A 21,714-nucleotide genomic window follows, 5' to 3' on the forward strand; every position below is an offset into this window, starting at 1 on the left:
TTAATGATCAAACTGTATGTGACCATCGATGCCAGATTTTGGAGGTTTGTCTTCGATATACTGGGAGGTCCCACAATACTGAGATATTAAAGAGGTCACCGGGTCCTGCTCCGTCCCGCGGGTCTCAGGACATACAGGGATAGCTGCTGGGAGACAAGGAGTATTCTCTCAAAACTTGGCCAATGACATCTCTATGAAACCCATCGACTGATGAGCACCAATGGCTACAGTGATGGAGTGCAGCTGCGTGCTCATACTCAGCAGACACTGAGTGTGCTAGATCTGGACATCGTGGGAAATTAGGGGGACATTGAGGGTCCCCCTCAGTATTAGAAATACTGTTGAGGTACTGAATGATTGGGAAGTGTCAAATTAGATTAGATTACTTACAGTGTGGAAACAGGTCCTTCGGCCCAACAAGTCTACACCGACCCGCCGAAGCACAACCCACCCATACCCCTACATTTGCCCCCTACCTAACACTATGGGCAATTTAGCATGTCCAATTCACCTGACCTGCACATCTTTGTGACTGTGGGAGGAAACCGGAGCACCCAGAGGAAACCCACGCAGACACGGGGAGAACGTGCAAACTCCACACAGTCAGTCACCTGAGGCGGGAATTGAACCCGGATCTCTGGCGCTGTGAGGCAGCAGTGCTAACCACTGTGCCACCGTGCCACCGTGCCGCTCACAAATGTTGTGCCTTTGTTTTAGAAGGGACGTAAGGAGAAGCCTGGCTAGTATACACCTGAGAATTTAACTTTGGTGGGAGGTAAGTTGTTGGAGATGATTATGAAAGGTAGGAATCAGAAAGCATTTGGTGAGGCAAGGAATGATCAGGAATAATCAACACAGTTTAGTGCGAGAGAAATCCTGTCTCACAAACTTGACTGAGTTTGTTGAGGAAGTAATCAAAAAGACTGATCAGGACAGAGCAGTAGATATTGTTTACTTGGACATGAGTAAAGCCTTTTGCAAGATTCTGCATGGCAGCCTAATTAGTAAAGGTATATCACATGGATTTAGGGTGAGCTTGCTAAGTGGACCCAAAATTAGCTTAACGGCAGAAGACAGAGAGTGATTGGTGGAGAGTTGTTTTTCAGACTGGAGACCTATGACAAGTGGTGTTCCACAGGGATCAATGCGGAGTCCACATTTGTTGGTCATTTATATAAAAGCTTTAGATATGAATATGGGAGGCAGGGTTAGTACATTTGTGGATGACACCAAGATTGGTGATATAGTGGACTCTGAAGAAGTTATTTAAGGTTACAAAGGCAGCTTGGACAATTGGGTCAATGGTGTGAAGAGTGGCAGATGGAGTTTAGTTTGGATAAATGTGAGGTATAGGATTTTGGTAAAACAAAAAAAGACAAAAGTTAAAGTAGGCTTTGGGCAGTGTTGTAGAACAGAGAGACCTAGGGATTCTGGTTAATAATTAATTGGAGCTGGCATCACATGTTGTTAGGGTGGTTAAGAAAGCATTTAGCTTGCTTGCTTTATTGCTCAGACCTTATTGGAGGATAGGATTTGGGACTTTTTTTGCATTTGAACCGAACATTGGTGAGACCTCTTCGGGAGGATTTATCCAGTTCTGGTCTCCAAATAAAAGGACAAATATTTTTAAGCTGGTGAGGATTCAGAAGAGATTTCCCAGGAGTTGCTGGGAATGGAGGGGTTGAATTACAAGGAGAGGCTGGATAGGCTGGGACTGTTTTCCATGGAGCGTAGGAAGTTGAGAGCAGACTGTATTGAGCTTTATAAAATAATCAGGTTTACAGAAAAAGTGAATGGTGGGGGTCCTTTCCCTGGAAGAGGGATTTCAAGATGAAGGGCCATATTTCTAAGCTGAAAGGAGAATGTTTGAAAAATTCTTCACAGAGAGTGGTGCACGTGGGGAATGAACCTCCAGAGGAAGTGGTGGCTGTGGGTAGAGTTACAACATTTAAAAGGCATTTAGATAAGTATAAATAAATGATTGAAGGCTTTGGGCTCAGTGCAAGCAGATGGGACCCATTTAATTTGGCGTTATGGGTATGGACGAGTTGGACCGAAGGGTCTTTTTCCATATTGTGTAATGCCATGACTCCATGACAACGTATTAATAAAAACTCTATTGTTAGTTGCAGGAGTAATTTTCCAAGAAGAGAACTATTTTTGTCAAAATCTTTGTGAAAAGTTGCTAACGTGGAAGAATGAACCATTTCTCGTGCAGCTGAGATTTCAGTCTGAATAATGAGCTTGGGTCACCATTATCCACAGCATCTGATTCTTGAACTGTTTTGATTTCAGAATTTTCTATTCATTCAATGAAAAGTAATTTAGTTCTTCTGTTAAACATCACTGACAAGAGACTAATTCCTACAGGGTCAGTTTGCATCATCTGGCTCACTGTAGTTTCAGAAACTGCCTTCCTATATGCTCTTCCTCATTTCAATTCTTGTAGACATTGCATTATACACTTATTTCAATGTGAGAAACAAGAGTTGAGAGACTGACATCAAGAACTGAACTGATCTTTGTGAATAACACAATGGAAATTTTGATTCTCTTCATTTGTTCCATTCCTGGTGAGTCACCATCTGAGTTAGTTGCATGTTCAGATAATCAATGTTTGTTGAAGTCCACTCTCTGCTTTATACATTAAAAAACATCACACTATAAGCTGGTGTTGTGTGATTTTTAACTTTGTCCACCCCAGTCCAACACCAGCTCCTCCACACCATGCTTTATACAGTGGAAATGCTTCAATATTTGGAGACATGTAAAGGCACAAAGGAAGCTCTTGTGACACAGTGGATAACATTGTTACTGCTGCAACAAATGCTCAGAGTTCGATTCTCACTCCAGCACATTTTGCAAAGGAATGTGTATTCTCACAAAGCCAAACAGGTTCATTATCAACCTGCAAATCTTTCCAAAATGCGCAGGGCAGGGAGTAAGACTGGGTGAGGTTCCAATGCCTTATCCAATGCAGAATGACACCCCTCACATTACAGCAACTGGCTCAGACGATTGACCTGTTCCTGGGAGAACAAGCTGCAGAAAACAGACACAGTGTGTGCTTTGTCTGCCTCATGCAACTCTAAATATGTAAGATTTGGTTATTTAAAGGGAATGGTGTATCTTCTTTTAAAAGTATTATTCTACCGTGGGATACAGTAAATAAATAATGTAGAGGTGCATTAACGATTTGGAATGAAATAAAAAGAACAACACAATTTTGTTAAAGTGAATAAGCAGTAAAATTAAAATGAAAGCCTATTTTAATTCATCGCAAGCTTCTAATGTTGCTTGATGTTCAAAATCTACTAAAAAGTGGTGGTCAGAAGTCCCCAAGCAAAACAATTTTGATTTTTTTATTATTTATTTTCCTTTCAAAAACTATTAATTCAATATTTTCTAATGAGGCTTTTGCATAAAAATAGGTGGTTAGTTTATATTTCTCCTCCCACAAGAAGTTATTTATGCTTTTTCAATCTCATTGATTTTAACATTGCAATGTAACATTGAAATAAAGCTATTGTTCAACATTTTCACCTTTCCTTCTTTGTGATAGATTTTGTCAAGATAATTTCAAACACACATTATTAAAATTCCCAATGTTGCATTACTCTTGACTGCAGCTCAGTGAATTCTGTGAGATCAAATCTGCCTGGAACATGTTGTGGTTTATGCCCACTCATTTCATGCAGAGTACTTTACAGACAGAGAACTGAAGCGTGTATCTGTTTCACAATCCTCTTTATTTCAAGGCTTCCTCTTTCCAAGAAGGTCTCTTTCTGCTAACTTCCATCAGCTTTCCTCATTCATGCATCTGTTTCCCTCTCTCTTCCCTCCACTCTACATTTCAATTCCATTCTGCCGTTTTAGTCAAGAATTATTCCCCACACAAACAGTTATTCTCTCAATGAGACCGGAGGTCTGGTAGCTATTGAAGGAAAGGAGAAATTGAGGACTGCAGACGCTGGGGATCAGAGATAAATAGTGTGGCACTGGAAAAGCACAGCCCGTCAGGCAGAACCCGAGGAGCAGAAGAGTCGACGTTTCTGGATTAGCCTTTCTTTCAGAATTTATTGAAGTAAGTCTACCCAGTCATCAACAGGCTGCTCCTCTTCCACACCGGGACAAAACGTGGCAGCAATTTAAACATTTTCCCATGAAGCATCTCATCTGGAACAATCAGTAAATTATTTCTGTTATTTTATTATCCATACAATGACAACAATATGTGATTACAAATAATCCTACCTTTACTGCCCTCAAGGTCCTGCACATTGATCTCTCTCTCTCCTCATGAACCATCCTTTGCTGAACTTCAATTCTCTTCCTTTCCCACTTGAGGTCTCTCATCATCTTCCTGGGTCATCTGTTGTATCTGCCCCTTTAGCACTGACAATGCAGCCCCTGGGCACACAATGAGTCTACACACACACCCCCTCCTCTCCCCTCCCTGAATGAAACCCTCCTTCTCCAGTCAGGGTAAGGACCCTTCAGCACCTGTACCCTCCTTCAGACTGATCCCCCGCTGACTCTAATCCAGACCTGTCACTCAGGCTGCTCTCCAGGAGGGCCGGGCAACATTTCAATGATGTCACACACAGTGGAGTTAGAGTCCACAGTGGGCAGCACAAACCCAATTTCAAGATTGTCCCAAAGCTCGACCAGTGGGGTAAGAAAGTATCCCGACTATTTCAATCATTCCCTGGGAATTTGGAACACCCTGAGACTCTATTAAGGGACAAGATTCCCTACAATGTGGAAAAGGCCCTTCGGTCCAACAAGTACACACCGACCCTCTGAAGAGTAACCGACCCAGACTGCTACCCTATATCTACCCCAGACTAATGCACCTAACACTATGGACAATGTAGCATGGCCAAATCACCTGGCCTGCACATCTTCGGACTGTGGGAGGAAACCTGAGCACACAGAGGAAACCCACACAGACACAGGGATAATGTGCAAACTCCACACAGACAGTCGTCCGAGGTGGGAATCGAATACAGGTCCCTGGCACTGTGAGGCAGCAGTGCTAACCACTGAGCCACCATGCCACACCAATTGCCTTCATTGTGAGGTGATGGAATGTAGCTAATTAAAATTTGTCTCTGTATATTCGGCATTTTCTACTCGTCAAATGTTTGACATGATTTATCCTCAGTTTCAGGTGCTTTATGGGCAGAAAAAAATGCAACGGGAATTTTGGGAAGAGCAATCACAATATCTTGTCACCATGAAGCACAGTGGTACCAGCCAAGCATGAAATATTGGTGTCACGGATGGACTCGTCAGTGTAAGGTTACAGGAACGACAAATTGGCCAAATGGGAGGATATCAATCACTGATAACAAAACACAAGGAATATTTCTTGTCACAATGAAGAATCTTCAACGGGGAGATGCAGGACGGTACAGCTGTGGGATTGAGATTGCTGGTCATGACCCAATGTTTAATGTAAAGCTGCACATCTCTGATGGTAAATGTCTCAGTGATTTTTAAAATTACTCTCTCCTGATATATCTGATCAGTGTTTTATTCAGGAAGAAACATGACAAAGTGTAGGGGATATTTGATCTTTCATCTCTCAATAATTGTTTCTTTCCCACAGAAGCCGTCTCTGTTCCTGGGCTTCAATATTCATCCCAAACAAATATCTCATGTTCTGGGGGGTCAGTGACAGTCTCCTGTGAGTCTGCCCAGGGATCCCTCCCCATTCACTACACATGGTCTGAGAAGATGCCATCTCAAGATTCAATGATCTCTCACACCAGTAAACTGGATCTACATTGTCAATCCTTCACACAGCAACATCATCAATATTACTGCACAGCCTCAAATACTCAGGGATGAAATCCAGTGAAATTGTTCATGTGTCAGTCAACAATGTAAGAGAGAAGAACTGCAGTTATAGGATACAGATCAACAGCATCGGTAAGTGTGATGTAAACAATGTTTATTTATTATCTCACTCTGGGAAACTGTAATTAATAAAGTGCTCTCCATTTGTTTCATTGTCATTTCTGAACAAAACCAATGGTTAGCACTGTACTTGGAAAATGAGCAGGTATATAAAATCCTGCCCACAGCCTGCAGAAACATAGCAACAACTCCAACAATCCCTGCAAAATTAAAACAGCATTTGATTAATGGAGAATTTGCATTTTTCTAACAGATGCAATTTTAAATTCAGTACATGACTGTTGTGTCCAGATTTTGGACAGATATTGTGGATAGAGTGGAGGTCAGTTGTACAATTAAATATGTGTAAATATTGCCTGCAGCCATTTCCTGATCTGATCTGTTTGAGCTGTCAGAGAAGAAGCAAGTCAGCATCAAGTCGAAGTGACACACGGGAACTGTAATTGGAACTATCAGCAGCAGCTCATGTGGCTGCTCTCTCACTTGTGATGCCAGCATGTTGGGGGTTCCAGTTCCCCTTCGGGGTTAAAATCCAGCTGGATCCCACTGCCCAGCAGAGAGAAGTAATGCTGTGCTGTGGCAGGTGAGACAGTGTCGATGAGGTGAGAAACTGAGAACCTGTTCTCCCTTTAGGAATGGCACATTTGTAAACTATTTACAGAATAGAGGTTCTCCTAGTGTCTGAGCAACCATTCATTCCTCAATAAATGTGACTAAAAACAACCAGATTTTTGAGAGAATTATTTCAATGCTGTTGGCTGCTGCAAATTAACTTCTAGATATCGCTGCATTCCAACTGTTTGTTTCCATCAACTCAGTGACTCACAGGATGGGAGGGATTTTGGGCTCTCCTCAGATTCTGTAAAGTACCAAAACCCATCTGATTCATCAATGTCCTTTAGGGAAGGAAATCTGTCGCCACTTCCAGGTCTGCTGTGGGAAAAGATTTGCTAACCCACGATAGGCCCACAAAAGCAAAATTTGCCAAACTGTACCACAACACCCAGAATTCCCAAGCAGCTCACAAGTTGAATTAGATAGCACAGACAAGGGAATACGCTTTAAGCTCCCACAGACAAGACAGAACCCCACAGATATCTCAAAGCAGTTTCACAACCCAGCAATACCAAAGCCACACAAAGAGCAGGTCAGACAGAAAGGCACCAGCAAGGACATGTCCAGGCACAGGAGAATGGAAGCACCTCACCATTTCACAAGAGACATTAACATCTACCTGTGAAGAGGAATGGAACCATTGTTACTGTCAGGATGTTGCATTGTGTGAAGGAATTGGACATTCATGTGATAACTGTTTTCCAATTAGCATCCTTGTAACTAGATTACTCCATTTCCAGATACATTGTAGTTTCCCATTTCTTACTCAGTGTCATTGTGTAACATTATTATAAAGCTGGTCTCATCCTCAGCTCTGGGAAGAGAAATCTGATCTATCTGTGCAGACTGTCAGTTCTGTGTCAGTCTCGTCAATTTCTCTTCTAGTGATATGGCTTGTAATAAACTGTTTGTCAACTTCACTTCGAGCTGTGTTTTGTGATCTCTACCCTATTGGACAAATTTCTCCAAAATCTGCTCTACATGGGACTCCAGCAATGTGGTTTGTTCCTAACTGCCCTCTTCAAATGGTCTAGAAAGCCACTTAGTCAGGGGTAATTAGGAATGGGCAACAAAAGCTGGCCATTAAAGAGCAACAGATCAAAAATTAACAGTTTAATTGTTGCAGAAGTGATTCCTTTAAAACACACCCAAGCCATGCTGTTTGTACTCTTTGGAAATTGGAAACCCCATTGGATCTACCTCATGGATCTTTACGGTTCAGGAGATGGAAAATCGCTGGCAGGATCTGTGTCTGGAGATGAGGTTTCATATTATTCTTGAAAGTTCCAAAACCAACCCCAAGATGATGGAAGTGACCACTGCCAATATCAACAAGTGACAACCCCATGTGAAACCCCTGGTTTTCAACAAGTGGGATATCTGGATTGTAGTTACCAGTCCAAACCCTTTAACAAACCCAAATGGAACACATCAACTCTCAGATTCAGGAAATAAAGTAACTCTGAGATTTGTGAAATTGTGCTGACCAATCCTGATTGAGATATTTAATAAAGTAACCAAAATGAATGGTGACAGCACAGCAGTACACATTGTCTACACAGGCATTATGGACAGGGTTCCAAAGGGTAGACCAATCAGTAAAGTTAGATCACATGGGATTCTGGGTCAGCTTGCCAACTCGAGACAAAATTGGTTTGGTGGCAAGAGACAGAGGGTGGTGTTGAAGGGTATTTTTGGATGGGAGATCTGTGATTAGTGGTGTTTCGCAGGGATTGGTGCAATTTATATCAGCAATTTGGATAGGAATTCAAGAGACATGGGTAATGGGTTTTTGGATGACACCAAATTTGGTCAATAGTCAACAGTGAAGAAGATTATCTAAGATTATCAAGGTATTTTGATCAATAGGGTCGATGGGCTGATGAATGGCAGATGGAGGTTAATTTGGATGAATGTGAGGTTAAGCATTTTGGTAAAACAAACAAGGGGAGGACTTTACAATTAATGGTCGGGCCCTGGGTTGTGCTTTTCAACAGAGAGACCTCAGCTTTCAGGTTAAGAAGGTGTTTAGCACGCTTGTCTACATTACTCAGATCTCTGAGTATCAGAGTTGGAACAGGATGTTTCTGAGGCCACTTTTGGAGCACTGTGTCCAGTTCTGGTCACCCTGCAAGAGGAAGGTTATTATTCAACTGGAGAGGGTTCAGAAAAGATTTACCAAGATATTGCTAAATCTGGAGGGTTTGAGTTATTAGGATAGGTTATGGGGAGACCTTGCCGAAGTTTATAAAATTGTGAGGGGTATCAGTCAGATGAATAGAAAAGGTTTTTAATTTCCGGAGCGTAGGAGAGTACAAAGTAAGGGGCATATTTTAATGTGAGATGAGAAAGATGTAAAAGAGACCTAAGGGGCAATGTTTCCATGTAGTGGGTGGTCCATTTGTAGAATGAAATGCCAGAGGACATGGTAGATGAAGGTATAGTTCCAACATTTAAAGGAGATTTGGATCGATAAGTGAACAGGAAAAGTTTGGAGGGACGTAGGACAAATGCAGGCAAGTAGAACCAGTTTATGTGAGAAACCTGTTCGGCCTGGACATATTGAACAGAAGGGTCTATTTCTGTGCCATATGAATCTATGACACTGGTTGGGATAATGAAGGGCAAAGTGGTGTGGCTTTTTTGGCTTTTCAATTACAGTCTGTTTTGTCATAATTATTTCTTTCCCAAAGAAGCCATCTCCGTTCCTGGACTTCAATTTTGATCACAACTAAATGTCTTACGTTCAGTGGGCACAGTGCCAATCTCCTGTGAGTCTGCCCATGGATCCCTCCCCATTCACTACCTTCTCAAGAAGACCCCATCTCAAGATCTCTGACTCCAATAAACTGGATCTACATCATCAATCCTTCAAACACCATGTGGAGGTGCCGGTGTTGGACTGGGTTGGATAAGGTCAATAATCACACAACACCAGGTTAGAGTCCAACAGGTTTACTTGGAAACACTAGCTTTTGGAGTGCTGCTCCTTCATCAGGGGATATTAGACAGAAAGATTTCAGACACAGCATTTATAAGGAAATAATCAAAGGATCATACAACACATGCAAGCGAATTGAACACACGTACGTTGGCTGTTAAATCTTCAATCATTTAGAATGGAAGTGCAGGTTTCGATTGATTAATATATAAATCCTAGAATTTCTTTCGAGTGGCTGTCCTGAGGTAACTTAAGGTATTATCAATATAAAGGAGGTGACACCTCTGGTCAGACAGTGTATTTTGGGTGTGAGGTTTTGTTTGGTGTGCTCAGTTGGAGTCAGACAGATTTTTTTTCCCCAAAGTAAGAGTTTATACAATGATACATTGACTGACTGTCTACAAATTTCTAAATTTGTGCTTCCTAAATAAAATAGAATGTATCTGCAAACACAAATCTGCAAGTGCAAATTCACCCCACAGATTTATTGTTTAAATACCACACAATCTGTAGATAGTCAGACAATGTGACATTTTATAAACTCCTACTTTGGAAATAAAACCAGTCTCACTCCAGCCTGATGGAGGGGCAGTGTTCTGAAAGCTCATGTTTACAAATAAACCTGTTGGACCACAACCTGGTGTGTCGTTTTTGACTAATCCTTCATACAGCAACATCATCAATATTACTGCACAGCCTCAAAGACTCAGGGATCAAACTCCAGTGAAATTGTTCATGTATCAGTTACCAGGGTAGCAGAGAGGGGCTGTAGTTCCATGATATAAATCAGCAGCATCGGTAAATTTTATACAAACACTGAGGCTGAAGCATTCATTTAATGTCTATTCAAACTGCTCATTGGTTAAGTTTCTTGTCTAACTACGAACAACTGCACCTCATCACATTACCTCATCACGTATAACATTGGGCTGACCATTCCAGGATATGTTACTGCAACTTGTTTCATTTAAGCTTTATCTATTGCTCCTTTCTGTGGCTGTAAGGCACATTCAGACCAGAAACTGTTCTGTCCATCTGCTGATTTGTCAGTACTAGCCACGATTTGTCTACACCTGACAGGAGCTAACATAAAGACTGCCTCATCGGGTATAAATATATTTACAAGACGTACTACAGAGGATTCTTTCATTTGAACCTTTTCTGTTGTTCAGGTTAGTAATAAAATACACGGTAATTTAATTTTCCCACGAAACTGTGTTAGCTTTGCTGCTTTTACTTTGCTACAGTATACTGCAGTGTAACAGGTTAACAGGGGCGGTGCAGTGGCTCAGTGGTTAGCACTGCTGCCTCATAGCACCAGGGATCTGGGTTTGATTCTCACCTCAGGTGACTGTTTGTGTGGCGTTTGCACATTCCCACCATATCTGCTTGGGTTACCTCTGGGTGCTCAGGTTTCCTTCCACAAGTCAATGATAAATTGCCCAGAGTCGGGGTAAATGTAGGGGAGAGGATCCAGGTCGGTTACTCTTCAGAGGTTCAATGCAGACTTGCAATAAGTTTCAATTTTCGGTGATAACTTATCAGAATGTCAATGGTCACTGATTTCATGCAATGTCATTATGTTTGTTTCCTTATTGGTGAGCTGAAGGCGACATTTTCTGACTGTTTTAACGTCAGTTTTAATTAGCAAAGGGGTTCAATTTCCAGATCGTAGCATTTACAATGTTGTTATTTACGTTATTGGACATTCATAACAGGAAATGCCAATTTCTGTTTGCCCCATCCCAGTTTAAATGCTTCATTATTCACCTGAGCTCATGGTGTTGTATATGTCAAAAAAGTGACAGATTTTGTTGAGCCAGAGCATCTGGAGTATCACTGCCAGGGACATTACATTCTCTATCACCTTCTCCTCCTCCATTCTCTCATGTTAAACATTATTCCCAATCTGAGAGGGTGTGAGGCTGTCTGGTTCCACCTGGTAAAGCCTTGCCTGTTAGAAGGTGCAGGAGCAGTGTGGGATGATGCTATTCTGAGTTCCTCACTGACTGAAGAGACTTCTCACCCACTGGAATATTACACCAGACTGCAGTGCTCCTGCAAATATCCATCCACATCTAATAATCCTCATTGACAACAAGATGCTGAGCATGAAAGGACGTGGAACTGAAACATGTTACATTTGGCTTTTATATATTGTTCAAGTCAATCAAAAATTAAACTGTAAATTAATTTCAGCTGTGCTGCTTTATTTTGCTCCAATATACTGCAGTGTGAACATGGGATAAATGTTTAAAACATCAAACAATCTTGTTTCCTTCAAATGATTTTGTATTTCTTCTGTTTTACACAGTTACATTGTCTGGGATGTGATACGCTGGGTACTCTTCACTCTCCTGGTGATTTGTTCTGTTTCAGTCACAATGTTTACACAAAAACATTAGGTGAGCATCATGGCCTTTACACAAATGATTTTGAGCACTCTAAGTTCCCCATCAATGAGGTGGCCCTGGGTGGAGGGGTTTCAAAGCAGGAGACACAGTTTGAGAAGAATGGGTTAAACATTTGGGACTGAGATGAGCAGGAATTTCTTCACTCAGAGGGTGATGGTTTGTTGGAATTCTCTGCCCCAGAGACCTCTGGAGGCTCCAGCCTTGAGTATATTCAAAACAGAGATCAATAATGTTCTGGGTAATAAAGATATGAAGGGACATGGCATTAGTGCAAGTAAAATGGTAATCATGTGGAAGATGTGCCCTGATCCAGGTGAATGCTGAGGGACCCTCGAGGGGCTGAATGGCCTACTCTGTTCCTGCCTCATCTCTCTCCATGGTGACCTCATGCTGTTAAATGCTGTCATTGTACCAGCCTCCCCCATTTCGTCTGACAGATCGTTTCACACACATGCCCTCCCTTTGTGTGAAAAAGTTACTCCTCAGGTCATTTTGAAATAATTTCCCTCTCACCTTCAACCTCTGCCCTCTAGGTCTGGACACCCCCATTGAGGAAAAACACCTTGGCTGTTCACCCTGCCCATTCCCTTGTTTAAATCTCTTTGGATAACATAGTCATATGTCCTAATCTAGAATGAAGACAATGTAAATGCTGTTGGGTAGAGAGACAAGTGAGTTAGTGTCTAATAGTTTGATTGGATGGAACCTTGTTATCTGTTAAAATAATAAAATATGTTTGTTGCTGTCCAAACGATTTGATCTATTCAGCATTTATTGGTGTGAACAGCTCCCACACAGACATTAATAAATAATTTTAAACAACGAAACCTGAGTCTTGTCTGATCTAAAGAGGAAATTCAGGGGAGGATTGGGGCCAATAAGGGCTTTGTAATTCTCAAAGACATGGGTTTGATGGGAAATTAGGGACATAATGGCGATAGAGAGAGGGAATGAACAGAAATGATGAGGTGACAAAAGATCATTGGATCCACAGGGACAGCAACAATAAAGAGAGGAAGAAGGATCATCCTACGTCACAGGTAGAGTCTGCTGTTAATTCACAGAAACACCCCACTTCCAGTGTCTGCAGGATATGGAGCACCTTATCGAAGCTACTAATAGTTCAGAAGAATGATCAATGGACCCAAAACAGTAACTCTGCTTTCTCTCCACAGACACAGTCAGACCTGCTGTGTTTCTCCAGCAACTTCTGTTTTTGTCACAAATATACTCAGTTGACACTTCACCAATCCTGACCCAGTTGCTGCACAATAACTGTGTAAAATGATTGACACCAGCTTACAGAGTGTATGTGGAGTCAGTTATTCAGATTTTGGGATGGGGAGGTGAAGGGGGAGGGGGCAAATGTAAAATTCCAAGAATTTGAAACCTAGTCAGGGAAATTTCATCCACCGTGCATCCACTGATTCAGTCCTACCACTGGCATCAACTTCAACAACAGGTCACTCAATGTCCCGAAATAAACATTACAAGTGATGGCCTTTAGTAATCATTGACTACAGCATTGTTCACCTTCGGTGTCTCATTAATGAGGCGAATGTAATCAGACAAGTACATTTTAAAGTTCCACTTGGGTTTGGGGTCTTCCACGCTATCAGTGTAAGACAGCAGTTCTCACCTGCCACCTACACACACTGGACTGTAAGTCTGTGACGACATTGACTATAATGTGCAATGGTGATTTATTTCTAAAAATGTTCCTGGCTGCAACATGCTGTGTATGAATGACTCATTGTAAACGAACACCCATTCCATTTAACCCTCAAACAGGTTCATGGTCAATGAGGAGCGTAACTGAGAAATAGGACAGGTCAGGCAGCATTGAAGGAGCAGGAGAATCGACGTTTCGAGCATCAGCCCTGCTTCAGGAATGAGGCTTGTGGGCAAGGGCTGAGAGATAAAGGGGGTGAGCCTGAGGGAAACTCAGGATAACTCAGGAGTCAAGAAATACTGTATATCACCAAGTGATAAAGCAGGGACATTAACCGACTCTTTTAAAATCCTTAAAATGCTGATTAGACACTTGGGGTTGATCTCCTGGTAAAACCCCAGAGCCTGTGGGGAAGCCCATTGTGAATCCACAACCCATACCTGCAGGCACTGTAACACCCTCCTGGCACCCATTGTCTACAGCTCAGTAAAGAGGGAGAACTGTGTCACCTGGAGCAATATGTCTGCAGCCACGTTTGCACAGCCACTGACAGAAATGTTCAGTGGAGAGGCATTCTGGAAAGGAAGGGTGGGGACAGTTTTCTCAGAGCCCAGATCAGTGTTAATCAACAGGATATTGTGGGTGGCACACTCTGGGTCATTCAAGGCTGTACTGAGAGTTTTCAGATCCAGCCCATTGATCACAATCTCTGGGAAGGAAACCTCCTGGGACAGACTCATGTCCATGTTGTGGGTGGATCACTGCACCATTCCAGAGCAAATGGAACATCCATCCGAATGGAGGAGGGGCTTTGTGGCAGCCCCAGGTCCTGCAATTATTTGTCTCAGAAGAACGGTCTTTTAAAAACTGCTGAGTGACCGTCTACCAGGATATGGCTTTGACACTGAGCAAGTCACTTTACAGGATTCCTGACAATTTGATCAGATATTCTTCACTTTGTTAATAACTGCTGCCAGATTTTTCAATCTAGTCTATTTTTCCAACTGATTCTACAGTGTCCATGTCATTCAGGGGCTGGGGGATCTCTGCTCTCTGTTTCTGACACTCAGACACTGGTGACCTGACAGCAGAGGGGTTACATCCCCATTTGGGTATGAACCCCCAAATGTTTCCAAGTGTTCTCCAAGAGTTTACCCAACGTATTGTTTCTGTTTCCCAGACAGAGCATTGCGATAGTCCTCGTTGGTTCAGTCTCTGGGTAATGACTCCAGTGACTCTCCTTTCATATTAAGGGTTAAGGTGGGGGCACTGCCTTCAGCATTGTGGCTGGGGGTGAGCACGGTTGATGAAGGGTGTCAGTCCCTTTGATCTTCTCAAAGGTGAAACCCAGCATGGTTCACCAGACTCACTCATCATCAACCATGTCCTGGTGAATACAAAGCCCCATGTCAGTCGGTACACCAGAGGGATCCTCACCTTGGAACTGAAGCTCACTCCCAGTTACTCAATCGAAGTTCACTTCCCCCTGAATTTTCTCTGTGTCGATTGAGTTTCATTCTCTGCCTGAAATCAGTCCCAGGACCTTTTACTTGAATCTTGTGGAAATGGAACAGTGGATGTCCTTCTCCTGCCCATCGGGGAATTCAGATCCTGACACAATAATTGTTCAGCACTGACGATAGGAGGCATATTCTGCAGACAAAATATTCAAAAGAGTTCTATTTTTAGCTGAAAGCTTAACTTTCGCAAACTAAATCTATGTCTGTCTAAAACTGTAGGTTGAAATTTCCTAACATGGGAGAATGAGACAGTTGTCATTCAAATGAGATTTCAGTATAAATACTGAGCTTGGGTCAACATTATCCTGAGCATCTGATGCATTAACTGCCTTGATTTCAGAATTTTCAGTTCATTCAAAGAAAATTCTTTAGTTCTGTTAAACATAACCAAGGAGAAAAAATTCTTCAGGATTAAATTTCACTGGCTCACTCTGGTTTCAGAAGCTGGCTTCCTGTTTCCTCTTCCTCATTTAACTTCTTGTAGACATTGCATTACACAGTATCTCAATGTGAGAAACAAGAGCTGAGAGACTGACATCAAGAACTGAACTGATCCTTGTGAACAAAACGATGTGGACTTTGATTCTCCTCATTTGTTCCATTCCCGGTGAGTGACCATCCGAGTTGCATATTCAGATAATCCACATTTGTTGAAATCCACTGTGTTATAAAGTAGAAATGTTTAAATATTTGAAGATACATAATTGGAAAAGGGAGAGCTTGTGACACAGTGGGGAACATCGTTATTGCCATGACAAATGCTTAGAGTTCAATTCTCACAAAAGTACACTTTTCAAAGGAATGTGTCTTCTCACAAAGCCAAACAGGTTCATTTTCAACCGACAAATCTTTCCAACATACAGAGAGCAGGACTGGGTGAGATTTCACATCAGTCTTTTCCAATGCACACTTAAAAATCACGCAAAACAAAGATTTAGTCCAGCAGGTTTATTTGGAAGCACTAGCATTCAGAGCACTGCTCCTTCATCAGGGGAACACAACCACTTAATGAAGAAGCAGTTCTTCGAAAGTTAATGCTTCCAAACAAACCTGTTGAACTATAAACTGGTGTTGTGTGATTTGTCTACCCCAGTCAAACACCGGCACCTCCAAGTCATGGTTATCCAATGCAGAGTGACACCCCTCACATCACAGCAACTGGCTTCAGGCTGGTGACAAGCTGCAGAAAACAGACACAGCAAGAACTTTGTCTGCTCCATGTGTCTCTAAATATGGACGCCATTGAATTTTAAATGAACAACATTTAAGGTAATTAAAGTACATGAACAACATCACAAAATGTAGTAATTCTACTAAACACTTCATACTCCCATGCTGCAGAGTTCCCAAATAATTTAGAGCAGCACAATAAATTATGAATTAAATTAAAAGGGTACCATAACATTTTTTTCAGTGAAAAAAAGGGCACAATTATTTTAATTTGACCACAATTTTCAATTTTCAATACACACTGAAAAGTGTATGAGTAATAAGCCCTCAAACAAAACATCTTGAGTTTGCTTTTATTTCTTTTATTTTTGAAGATCAATTCATGAAATATTGCTCTGTGAGGCTCAGTCACAAAAGGAGATGGTTGGTTATATTTCTCTTCACTTAGAAAAGCCTTTTTCCTTTCAGTCTAATTGAATCAAGTTGTTTGCTCTCTTTCAATTCCATTGATTTACACAGTACAATCAAGTTCATGCTCATCATTGCAATCGCTCCATTAATGATAGAGACATTTTTGAAAGACTCAAGAATAAAATTCTCAGTGTCACTTTCCCCTAGGCTACAGCTCTGTGAATTCTGTTACATGAAAATTCCCTGAAATGTTTTGTGGCTCCAGCCCACCAACTTCATGCAGAATACTTCATGGACAGAAATCTGAAACATGCATCTCTCTGCTTTCACAATTCTCTCTCTTTCAAGGCTTCCTTTTTCCAATAAGGTTTGTCTCCAAACCAGCAGCATTTTTAACCATTCACGTATCTCCCTCCCTTTCATCTCAGATCTCCACCTCTTCACTTACATTTAAAATCCTTTGTTGTTTTACTCAAGAATTGTTCGTCACACAAAGGGCAGTTCTCCCAACAAAACTGTTGGTCTGGCATTTATTGAAGTAAAGTCTACACTGTCATCAACAGGCTTCTCCTCGTCAACACCAGGACACAATGTGGCAGCAATGTCAACATTTTCTCATGAACCATCTCTCTGGCACAATCAGTAAATTACTTCTGTTATTTTATTATCCATACAATGACAACAATGTGTGATGATAAATAATCCTGCCTTTACTGCCCTCAAAATCCTCCACATTGATCTCTCTCCCATCGTGAACCATCCCTTGCTGAACTTTAATTCTCTTCCTTTCCCACTTGAGGCCTCTCATCATCTTCCTGGGTCACCTGTTGTCTCGGCCCCTTGAGCCCTGAAAATGCAACCCCTGAGCCCATCATGAGTCCACACACATCACTCTCCTCCCTGGATGAAACCCTCCTTCTCCAGTCGGAGTAAGGACCCTTCAGCAACTGTGCCCTCCTTCACACTGATCCCCAGCCGACACCAATCCAGGCCTGTCACTCAGGCTGCTCTCCAGGGGGACAACATTTCGATGATGTCACACACGGTGGAGTTAGAGCCCACAGCGGGCAGCACAAACCCAATTTCAAGATTGTCCCAAAGCTCGACCAGTGGGATAAGAAAATATCACAACTGCTTCAATCATTCCCTGGGAATATGGAACAGCCTGAGACTTGGATAAGGGTTTATAATAGATTAGATTAGACTTACAGTGTGGAAACAGGCCCTTCGGCCCAACAAGTCCACACCGACCCGCCGAAGCGCAACCCACCCATACCCCTACATTTATCCCTTACCTAACACTACGGGCAATTTAGCATGGCCAATTCACCTGACCCGCACATCTTTGTGACTGTGGGAGGAAACCGGAGCACCCGGAGGAAACCCACGCAGACACGGGGAGAACGTGCAAACTCCACACAGTCAGTCGCCTGAGTCGGGAATTGAACCCGGGTCTACAGGCGCTGTGAGGCAGCAGTGCTAACCACTGTGCCACCGTGCCGCCCTTGAATAATGGTTACCTTCATCATGTACTGGATGGAATGTAGCTGATTAAAATGTATCTGTTTGTAATAAGCAGTGCTTTCCAGTTATACTTCTGAAATATTGTCTCCTCCGTTTCAGGTGCTGTATGGGCAGAGAAAGATGTGACGGGAATTTTGGGAAGAGCGATCACAATATCTTGTCAATACGAAGCACGGTTGTACCAGTCACACAAGAAATATTGCTGTCACGGATGGACTCGTCTGTGTAAGGTTATAGCAACGACAAATTGGCCAAATGGGAGAATATCAATCACTGACAACAAAACACAAGGAATATTTCTTGTCACAATCACGAATCTTCAATGGGGAGATGCAGGATGGTACAGCTGTGGGATCGAGACTCCTGGCTATAAACCGATGTTTTATGTAAAGCTGCACATTTCTGACGGTACGTGACTCACTTTGTTTTAAATTACACTCTGCTGATATGTCTGATCAGTATTTTATCTAGGAAGAAAAGTGACAAAGTGTTGGGGAATATTTGAATTTTCTCATAGAATAATTGTTTCTTTCCCACAGAAGCCGTCTCTGTTCCTGGGCTTCGATTTTTATCCCAACCAAATGTCTCATGTTCTGGGGGTTCAGTGACAGTCTCCTGTGAGTCTGCCCAGGGATCCCTCCCAATTCACTACACATGGTCTGAGAAGATGCCATCTCAAGATTCAAAGATCTCTGACACCAATAAACTGGATCTACATTGTCAATCCTTCACACAGCAACATCATCAATATTACTGCACAGCCTCAAATACTCAGGGAACAAAACCCAGTGAAATTGTTCATGTGTCAGTCAACAATGTAAGAGAGAAGAACTGCAGTTATAGGATACAGATCAACAGCATCGGTAAGTGTGATGTAAACAATGTTTGTTTATTATCTCACTCTGGGAAACTGTAATTGATAAAATGCACTCCATTTGTTTTCATTGTCAGTTCTGAACAAAGCCAATGGCTTGCCCTATACTTGGAAAATGAGCAAGTACATAAAATCCTGCCCACAGCATAGAGTCAACATCTCCAATGATCCCAGCAAATTAAAAAAGCATTTGATTGTCAGACAATTTGCATTTTTCTAACAGAAGGAATGATTAAATTCAGTCAGTGACTGTTGTGTGCAGATTTAGGACAAATATTGGGGACAAATTGGAGATCAGTTGCACAAATGAAATACAGAGGAACCTCGATTATCTGAACATTGATGATACTAATTTCGGGTTATCCAAACAGGTTCTCAAGGTCCCGATGCTTTGGTGAACTGTATTATCCAAACATTCAATTATCCAGACAAAATATTCCCTTCCCGAGTCATTCGGATTATCAAGGGTCCTCTGTATATGTAAATATTGCCTGCAGCCATTTCCTGATCTGATCTGTTTGAGCTGTCAGAGAAGAAGCAAGTCAGCATCAAGTCAAAGTGACCCACGGGAACTGTGTTTGGAACTATCAGCAGCAGCTCATGTGGCTGCACTCCCACTTTTGATGCCAGCGTGTTGGGGGTTCCAGTTCCCCTTCGGGGTTAAAATCCAGCTGGATCCCACTGCCCAGCAGAGAGAAGTAATGCTGTGCTGTGGCAGGTGAGACAGTGTCGATGAGGTGAGAAACTGAGAACCTGTTCCCCCTTTAGGAATGGCGTCGTTTGTAAATTATTTACAGAGTAGAGGTATCCTAGTGTCTGAGCAAGCATTCATTCCGCAATCAATGTTACTAAAAACAATCAGATTTTTGAGAGAATTATTTCAACTTAAGTTTGAGATATTGTTGCATTCCAACTGTTTGTTTCCACCTCCTCAGATCCTGTAATGTACCAAAACCCATCTGATTCATTGATGTTCTTTAGGGAAGGAAATCTCTAGCCTTTCCAGGTCTGCTCCACATGGAACTCCAGCAATGTGGTTTGTTCTTAAACTGCCCTCTTCAAACGGTTTAGAAAGTCACTCAGTCAGGGGTAGTTAGGAATGGGCAACAAAATCTGGCCATGAAAAACCAAAATATAGAGAATTAACAGTTTATTTGTTGCAGAAATAATTCACATAAAACACACTCTAGCCGTATTGCCTGTGTACCCTTTGGAGATGGGGAACCTCATCTGTCTACCTCATGGATCCTTATGGTTCAGTTGATGAAAAATCTTTGGTGGGTTATGTGTCTATAGATGAGGTTTCCCATTATTCCTGCAAGATCAGAAAACCATCTCAAGAGGGTGGAAGTGACCACTGTCTATGTCGGCAAGTGACAGCTCCATGTGAAACCCGTTGGTTTTAAACAAGTGGGATATCTGGGTGTAGTTACCAACCCAAACCCTTTAACAAACCCCAATGGAACGCACCTACTCTCAGATTCAGGGATAAAAGTAACCGGGATCGTCATTGTGTGCAACCACAGAAGATGGGAGAGATATTCAACAAATATTTCCAATATTTTACTGTGGAGAAAGACATGGAGGTTAGGGAATTCAGGGAAATGAACATTGATGTCATGAAAACAGTCCACATTACAGAAAGAGGAAGTCCTGAAAATCTTAAAAGAGAAATCTCCAGGACCTGATCAAGTGCATCCCAGGACAGTGTGGAAATTAGGGAAGAAATTATGGGTCCCCCTAGCATCGCTATTTGTTTCATCCACAGTCACGGGTGAGGTGCTGGAGGATGTAAGGGTGGATAACGTTATCCCTTTATGTAGGAAAGGCTGTGGGGAGAAGCCTGGGAATTACATATCTGTGAGTCTGATATCAGTGGCAGGTAAGTGAGAATCATAGAATGACAGATTCCGTACAGTGTGAAACAGGCCATTCGGCCCAACACTTCCACACCAATCCTCTGATGAGCATCCTTCACAGAAACATTTCCCCTGTCTAACGCACCTAACCTGTACATCCCTGAAAACAATGGGGCAATTTATCACGTCCAATTCACCTAGCCTGCACATCTTTGGACTGTTGTTGGAAGGGGTTTTTAAAGATTGGATTGACATATATTTGGAGAGGCAAGAACTAATTCGGGATAGTGTGTGGGAAGTCGTGCATTACAAACTTGGTTCCATTTTTTTCAGGATGTAAGCAAAAAGATTGATGAGGGGGAACAGTAATTGTTGTCTCCATGGACTTTAGTAACAAGGTTCCACATTCAGGAGTGATTTATAAAGTTAGATCACGTGGGATTCAGGGTGAGCTTGCCAATTGAATTCAAAATTAGCTTGATGGCAGGAGACAGAGGGTGGTGGAGGGTCAATTTTTTGGATTGGTGGCCTGTGACCAGTGGTGTTCAGCAGGGATCGGTGTTAATTATATAAACAATATGAACGACAATTTAGATGGCATGGTTCGTAAGTTTATGAATGACACCAAAATTGGTGGTATTGTTGACAGTGACAAAAGTCATCTATGATTACAAAGGGATCTTGATCAATTGGGCCAATGCGCTGAGGATTGGCAGATGGAGTTTATCTTGTTGAATGTGGGGTATAGCCTTTTGGTAAAACAAAACAGGACGGGAGTTACACAATTAA

General features: G+C 42.1%; 1 protein-coding gene across 1 annotated transcript in view; it reads left to right on the top strand.

The window, feature by feature from the left end:
• LOC132828091 (uncharacterized) overlaps positions 1-21,714 on the top strand; it is a 46,959-nt gene that overhangs the window by 17,341 nt on the left and 7,904 nt on the right. The window contains exons 7-10 of the mRNA XM_060845000.1: positions 11,861-11,998; positions 15,609-15,694; positions 18,292-18,600; positions 18,732-19,055. Of these exons, the coding sequence (XP_060700983.1) occupies positions 11,861-11,998; positions 15,609-15,694; positions 18,292-18,600; positions 18,732-19,055 (857 nt within the window). The remainder of the gene's footprint in view (positions 1-11,860; positions 11,999-15,608; positions 15,695-18,291; positions 18,601-18,731; positions 19,056-21,714) is intronic.

The sequence above is a fragment of the Hemiscyllium ocellatum genome, chromosome 26 (assembly GCF_020745735.1).
Source record: "Hemiscyllium ocellatum isolate sHemOce1 chromosome 26, sHemOce1.pat.X.cur, whole genome shotgun sequence".
Taxonomy (NCBI): domain Eukaryota; kingdom Metazoa; phylum Chordata; class Chondrichthyes; order Orectolobiformes; family Hemiscylliidae; genus Hemiscyllium; species Hemiscyllium ocellatum.